At 44.8% G+C, this 8167-nt stretch overlaps 1 protein-coding gene across 1 annotated transcript; it reads left to right on the top strand.

Annotated features, from left to right (window-relative positions):
* Window positions 1-7175: 7175 nt before the first annotated feature.
* On the top strand, window positions 7176-7940 carry LOC311578356 (T-cell ecto-ADP-ribosyltransferase 2-like; the record flags this gene model as incomplete). The annotated part of the gene is made up of 1 exon (XM_084748200.1): window positions 7176-7940. One exon carries the CDS (start codon window positions 7176-7178, stop codon window positions 7938-7940), a length of 765 nt encoding a protein of 254 aa, XP_084604326.1.
* Between the last annotated feature and the right edge of the window lie 227 nt (window positions 7941-8167).

Here is an 8167-nt window from a genome sequence, read left to right as displayed (position 1 = left end):
GAAGGCAGTGGCGACTTAGGAGCTCCATAAACAAACCCATGCTGATGCCCAAAGTGTTACAACCCTTTCTTAAGCTGCTGTACCAAGCACAGCAAGGGAAGCAGGTAGATGTCTGAAACCTGCTTGCAGACAGGCCTGGTGAGATGCAGACCCAGCAGTGCTTCAGGTGGGGTCAGCACCAAGCCAGCCTTGATGATGGAGAAGGCCCCAGTGGCTGCAAAGGCAGTTCTGCCATGGCTGCCTAACCACCAGGTGTCCAGTGGCAGTACACCCCCCACCCCCAGGAATAATCGAAGTCTCAGGCTGTCATGGTAGAGGAATGGCAAGCATTTGAGAGGACACACAAGCCAGCCAGCCTTTATTTATAAACCTTGGTCAGTGGGGAGGGGTTTGTGGGTGAATGTATCTGCTTTGCTAGGGCTAAAGATGCCAGGATACTTAATCTACATACAATGGTGCATGCAGTAATACAGGGTCCTATCACAGGAAGGAAAAAAATGATACTTAATTATCCTATGGGTGAGGGAATAACTTCTAGGTACAATTAAAGGTCATTTGGTGGAGGCTAGGATCTCCTCAGCATAGGGTGTGGTACTTTCAGGAATTCCCTGTGCTTGCTGAACAAGTTCCTTATAAGAAAAGGGTTGGACCTGTAATCTTCCTTGAGGGCTATATGATAGTCCTTACAAGATCTGGGGTTACCAGATCAGGTGGAGTGAGGACCCCACTGAAGAAGGGAGTCCACAGACTGAGCACAAAACAGCTATCTGGGGATGTCAGACTTCAACCTTCTCCAGCGAATTCCACACCTGTCTGTCTATGACTGCTACTTGACATATATTCTTTTCTTTTGGCTTGCTGTATACTTAATAAACTAATTCATTCAAAACCTTAAATTTGGCTGTCATAGATCATTCTCAAGACTATACAGACCAGCAACAACATGCTCATTTGGTTTGGTTCAAAGGGACAGAAAGCCATCTCTTTCACATTTACTCAGGCTTTCCCAAAGAGCTCAGGGGCCCGAGAGCAGCACTACGTCTGTGGACAGGATAGAAACAGGCATGAGGCTTCATCTGCTCAGGTGGTCTTAGAGATCCTGGGACAGCTGCTTGGTCTCTCCTGGATCCCCTCCCTGGAAACTTACACACAGCCTCCATAGATCACATAGCAAACAAAGGCAGTCTCAAAGGCTTAGTGACAGACTGTCTCAGGTCAATATAATGTGGAGAACAATAAACCTGGCATTAGCCCCTGCATTCCATATGCTCAGGTACAGGTGAGCATACTGTTGCAAACAGAGGCACACAAATACATCACATGCTTTCTCTCTCTCTCTCTCTCTCTCTCTCTCTCTCTCTCTCTCTCTCTCTCTCACACACACACACACACACACACACACACACAATTGACTCTCTGTAGGTAAGGTGCTCAGGAAGTGTTTTTGTGAGGGAAATGATAAAGGTAAATTGACAAGATGTTTCGGAATGCAAAAGAACAGAGTTTAGGATGCAACTGAATGAACAGAAATGTTTGTAGAAAGCAAAACAGAAGAAATTCTTAGAGAGAATGTACATGTCATGAGTCCAGTGAACTGAGTTCCGTGGGCTTATTTATAGAGTTACTGAGAAGAGAGCTTTAGCTGAGACGCTTTAGCTGAGATGCATGCCTATAATCCCAGCACTTGAAAGGTGAAGGCAAGAAGGCCAGGAATTTAAAATCACTGCCCTCCCCCTCCATGACACTGTAATGTCAAGGCCAGCCTAAGCTACATGAGACTCCATCTTAAAACAACCAGATTCTGCCATTATTAATGGCATTTCTTCTTCCATTACTGGAATTCCAATAATGGAAGATATTATTTCTTCCGTTATCAATTGTGGATCATTGATACACATATAAACTCTACCTTATCTTGTAAAATGTTATTAACTTCGCTTTGGAGCAACCAGTTTTGGTGTCCGCCTCGAAATTGGAGTGGATCTTCTTACCATGCCCAAATTGTCCACACTTTTGAGATAGGGCCTCACCGTAAAGACTCCCTATATGCTTCAGGGGACTATCAGTGCTGCAGGCTAAGATGGGATGGTCTGCTACCTGGACAGGCTGCTGTTTGGACCGTTAGGTAAAATACTGGGGCTGTGCATTCTCCTATGTGAAAAGTAATCAAGATGGTTTCATAAGCAAGTAGTAGTGTAGAATTGAAATATTTCCATCTATCCAACTCTTGGAACCCACTTTCTGAAATCCAGAGGGTTTTAATTTTTACTTTAGTGGAACATTTCACATTGATATTTCCTCTTTCCATTTTAGGCATTTTATGTTTAAGATGCTGGATCTGTAGGACCTCGTGTAGTTGAGGCTGGTCTGCTGGTCCTCAAGGAATCCCACCACCAAGAGAGACTCCTCCTTTAGATTCCCCAACTTGAGTTATTTTTTTTTATTATTTAATTAATCTATTCAGATTACAACTCAATTGTTATTCCATCACTTGTATCATCCTGTTCCTCCCTCCCTCCTGCTTTCATCCCCTCTACCTTGAGTTATAAAAGGATGGACTTTTTGAGTCAGTTTTGAGCAAGACATTGATGAAATGTTCTGCTGTTAGCTGCCTACCCCACTAAAGCACCTGAACTTCACTCAGGCACCGAAGCACCAACAACGTGGCTGGTTCCCATCACCAGTTAAGGTATGCTTTGATGCAGAATGCTGAGTTTTAAAATACTGTCATGGCATATTTGTCACCTCTTCCTTTTAACAGCCATCTTTCTCTTTCTCACAGTCTTGACATAGGAAGGTTTTGCCTACTCTGTCCCTGAGAGGTTTCTGATTTAGGCTTTGGGCATCTTCCTGCTGTGGTAGTCTTTCTTAACGGCCTTCCCACTTTTTTTCTCTATTTTTGAGATAGAGTCTTATGTAGTCCTGGTTGGTCTCAAACTTGCTATTCAGTCAGGACTGTCCTTGAACTCCTGATCTGCCTGTCTTCACCTCACAAGTGCTGGGATTACAGGCACATACATCACCACACCTGGGAACAGATGCACAGCTTTCAGGTTGCCATTTCCCTGACAGTAGGATTTTGTGCCATTAGTCCAATATCGATGATCAGGACCAAACAATCATATGTTTTGTCCAATATAACATTATGGGGTTGTAGAATAGTGTTGGAACAAGCCAAGGCACCGAAGTGCGTTGAATCAAGATTTTTAGATAGATCTAGAACAACGAGAGAGTTAGAGCCTGGAGCAATGATATTTATAGTCTCCGCCACTGAGAAAGCTTGAGAATAAGATTTCGTGGCCAGCCTGGGTAACATAGCAAGATCCTGTCTCAAAAAAAAAAAAAAAAAAACAGAAAGAGGAAGAGGAGAGGGAGGATGGAGAGAGGGAAATAAGAGGAGAAAGGGAGTTAGGTCTCTCACCACTTGGATCTGAGAAAGTGACTTACCTCCCATATACACCAGCATAAACACACCTTCTATTTATGTGAAAGGTCAGAGACAAAAGCTGGGTGCACAAAAGGTCCCAGGGCATTGTTTTGTGGAGTCCCTCCCTTTTTTTAAAAATCCTTTCTACACATGATGGAACAGGAGGTTATAGATTTTTGGACACCTGATCTGTTACTGCATTTTCTACCTAAAATGTCACCTAGTTGCTGTGTCTAGGGACCCAGGAAGATGACGGATTCATTACAAGGATCTAGGATTGAAAGAGGCAGGTAGTTCCCGGAGGAAACTTTAAAGTGAATGCTTTTCCTCATATGCTCTAGTAGCCTACAAGAAAATTGCAGCCGGGGACAACTAATGATGCAAAATGAGTCTTACAATTAGCCATCTCTCTTCACCTTTACCCAGTTCCCCTAAAAGGCTCAGGTAATTTGGGGGTGGTTTTGTTTTGTTGACAGGGCCTCACTGTGTAGACCTGACTGTCTCAAACCCACAGAGTTCCTTCTGCCTCAGCCTCCCAAGTGCTGGGACTAAAGGTGTGGCCACCACAACAGGCTTTCATGTAATTTGCAAAACTTGTGTATAGGGCAAAGGCCAACCAACTTCTGCTTCTCCAGTATCTACATAGCACAGGCCAATCAATCCTATGGGGAATAACAGAAAGACCCTAACTCTCTAAGGAAAAGATGCAGAAGTGAGGGGGGTGGAGTTTGGCTGATAGAGTGGTTGCCCTGCAGCGGGAGGCAAGAGATCAGAGTTCAGGTTACTCCTGGCTATACATCCAGTTAAAGGCCAATCTGGGCTAATGGGACTTTGTCTCAAACAAAAGCAAACCCAAAGCACTCAGAATCAAAAGGAGACAGGGAATGGAAAAGTATAGTAATAAAATATAACTTAACTAGTTTAAGTAGATCATCAACCATCTGTTGCCCTTCTAAATCTAGCCTGAAACTGAAAGCACATTGTCTACAGGATAAAGGGTCACAGCACTACCTTCTGCAACGCTTGCTTGTGGAAGAGGCCGGAGATCCAGCCAAACATCCTGTCAGGTACCTGACCACTCTGAACTCTGTCCTCTGTAGGGGAAGGTCTCTAAAGTGGAGGGGACTTGGAGAAAAATCTGAGGGCTGGAGTGAGTGTAGCAGTGGGGGGTCTATGACTTAAGGGCTAAAGCTAGAAGGTCAATTCTAGGTAAAAGTCCACATAGGTAATGGGTCAGATCTCGATGAAGAAAGGCAGGCATGAGGCCATCTATGTTTCTAGAAACTTAAAAAACACAATGCAGAACCATACAATTTACCTCCCAGGCTCTGCAGGAAGTTACTGGGATCCCTTATATAGCCTCTTATGTATATAGACTTTTCCTTCCTGCACATCCTTGTTTTCAGGCTATAACAGGGATATCCTCAATTAATCCCATTTTCATCCCAGCTACATGCAAACATTGGCTTCTATCCTCTTCTTTCTCTATTATTTATTTATTTTTCAATTTTGAGAATTTTACAAGATAGGCTCTTGCTATGTGGCTCAGTCTAACCCATAATTCAAGGTCCTCCCGCACCAGATCTCATGCGTGTTGAGAACATCAGCTTACTTCTTTGTTTTAATGTCGGATCTTGGAGATTGAGTGCCTTCATAAAGCAGGAGGGACAGAGAGTTTGGAAGAAAGGAGGAAACACAGAATGGGCGTGAAAACAAAGAGAGGGAGAGGTTTTTTTTTATTGAGTCCAAGGTGCTAGCTACACATATTTTCAGGAGGAATTTTTATTGGTAAGCATAAATTCCAGGTATTCACCGGGGCCAAAGTGACCCACGTTGTTTATCTGCTGTCTGTGTGGGTTGTGAGGCATTGGTGCCACTGAAGGAGGCTGTACCTCGCTATCTCATAGGGAAGTAGATACCACTTTTGTGAGAGGCAGGCATCTGGAGCAACCACATTGAGGAACTAGGAAGAGAAGGGACAGCCACTCCAGGCTGGCTGAGCCAGGCATCCTGAATGAGACAGTCCCTCTTCTGACCGACCAACCTGACAGGATCTCTCTCTGCTGGCACTGACCCGACACACTCTCTATCTCCCTGTGCTGGATTACAAGTGCACGTCAGTGCACCCCGCTTTTCTCCCAGGGGTTCTGGATCAAACTCGGGCCTGTGTTTGCAAGGCAAGTACTTTACCCACTGAACAATCTCCTCCCTTTGTGTCTTCTCTTAGTGTCACAATATGCTTGATGCTGCCAAGTTTATAAGTAAAGATGGCTACTTAGTTCACAGTCTGGTAGCTGGAAAGTCTAAATACCACGGCAATGCTGGCTGGTTAGGGTTTTCCTGGCTGAATCACCATATGACAGAGAAGCCATATGCAGAAGGGAGCAAGAGAGGAAGCTAGAGAGGTTCTAGGGCCGGACTTTGCTCTTACAACCACTGAGTATTTATTTACTTATTATGTATACAGTATTCTGCTTGCATGTGTGCCAGCAGGCCAGAAGAGGGCGCCAGACCTTGTTGTAGATGGTTGTGAGCCACCATGCGGTTGTTGGGAATTGAACTGAGGATCTCTCGAAGAGCAGACAGACAGTGCTCTTAACCTCTGAGCCATCTCTCCGGCCCCACAAGACTTAATTGATCTCTTCTGAGGGTGATACTCTCTAAGACCTGGTTGTTCCTAATAGGCCTTACCTATTCAAGGTTTCACTACGTCCAGATGGCCACACTGAGGAGCTTTGGAGCACATCCATATCCAAATCACAGGGCATGGTGAATACTGACGGCATTAGGAGACATTGAGAGGCAACACACTGAACAAGGAAATCAAACAGAGGAAAAAAAAATTGTCTATGCAAAGAAAAACATCAGGGCCTAGGATAGATCTGCTAAAACATGACCTGCTTCTCACTGGCAATCTACATGCTATATAGCTCTGTGTGTTATCCGGATTGACTGACTGTGACTCCTTACTGGGTAGAGAGCCTTTCGGTCACCTCATCCCTGGTGAGGGACACAAGCAGATTTGCTCACAGATGCATGATAAACAATTCTGGAAGCAAAGTGAGTAGGAGCCTGGACCTCTAGATGTGAAACAGAGATTCAGTCAGTAACCCAGGGGTGATCCATCAAAAGATGATTAAACTACTGTGTGTAGCCCTCTGACTGTCTTCTGTTTGCTTGTAGCTGTTTTTGAAGTTGACAATGACACCAAAATTTCACATGTTCCTCCTAGCCTGGTGGCTAACCCAGCAGGTAATATTCTCAACCCACATCCTGTTGACCTTGCTTTCCCCCGACCACTTCCTTGTGATATTATAGTTCCCAGGGTGGAGTCTGCGGCTAGAGGATGAAAGGGAGCATGAACCTTGAAGAAGTCATGTAATTATAATATCAGTACGGCAGAGGGGTGTGTGCGGGTGAATATGAACAATATACAATGATATGTGAATATAAAAAGGTCATGATGAGACCTGCTATTTTGTAAATTGACTAAAAAAATCAATTGATTAAAGAAGAAAAAGAAGTAATATCAGTACAAACAAAAGAATCAGAGATCCCAGCCTTGCTTCTTCTCCACTTGTAATGAGATTGTGTTCACGCATGTGCCACGTGTGAGGTTGGAGTATGTGACATCTCGTGCTGCAGGCTCCAGGCAGCATCCAGCACATGCTAGTAACTTAGCAAGCTTAGCTACTAACAAAGAACCCTTGCTTGTCTCTTTCAGGTGACTGGCCTGACATCCCTAAACATGCCATCGTCTTTCCAGCTAGACATGGCTCCCAATGCATTTGATGATCAGTATGAGGGCTGTGTCGAAGACATGGAGGAAAAGGCACCCCGGCTGTTACAAGAAGACTTCAATGTGAACGAGCAATTAAAATCTGAGTGGGAAAGGGCAGAGCAGCAATGGAAGAAGATAAACACAACAGTGAGCCATCCCGAAGGTTTCCATGATTTCCATGGAACAGCTTTAGTAGCCTACACTGGGGCAATCTACAAAGATTTTAACGAGGCTGTTAGAGAATTCAAGAAGAACCCCAGTAAGTTCCATTACAGGGCCTTCCATTACTACCTCACAAGAGCTCTTCAGCTTTTGAATAACCAGACCTGTCCTACGGTTTATCGAGGCTCTCGGACCAAGTTTCATTACAGCGGGACGGGACCGGTGAGATTTGGGCAACTCACTTCCTCTTCTTTCACTAAGAAGGTAGCTCTTGAAGACTACGGAGGTGCTAATGGGACGCTGCTTACCATCAAAACCTGCTTGGGAGTTTCTATCAAAACATTTTCCTACTCCCCCGGGGAAGAGGAGGTGTTAATTCCAGGCTACGAAGTATATTATAGTATAAAACCAATTGGAGAAGGGAACAAGGAAATTTATTTGGACTCCCCCAAAAGAGAGAAGAGCAACTTCAATTGCTTCTATAGTGGGTCTACTGACAGCAGTCATTTCAGCGGCTCAGGTGAGTCTGGGTCTGTGTTAGCGGTGGGGCTGGTGGAAGACGTCATGTAATGGGAGAGGGGCGCTACCTACCAGAAGGTGTAGATGCACTTGGCGAGGGCACCTGGAATGAGGAAGGGCAGCATTGTAAAGCTAAGGGGCACACGCCTCAGTTAAGGTGCGTCAGAAAGGACTGATAACAGTGAGGAACTTCCAGAAAAAGCTATCACCAGGGCCAGCTCCATGATGAGTGAGATGTGCCACCGGCAGCTCTTTCTCCATCCTTGCAAACCAAAGCT

This window comes from Acomys minous, assembly GCF_964271855.1.
Source record: "Acomys minous genome assembly, chromosome: 2".
NCBI lineage: Eukaryota > Metazoa > Chordata > Mammalia > Rodentia > Muridae > Acomys > Acomys minous.
The sequence above is the reverse complement of the archived record's forward strand: the minus strand, read 5'-3'. Positions and strand labels throughout refer to the sequence as shown.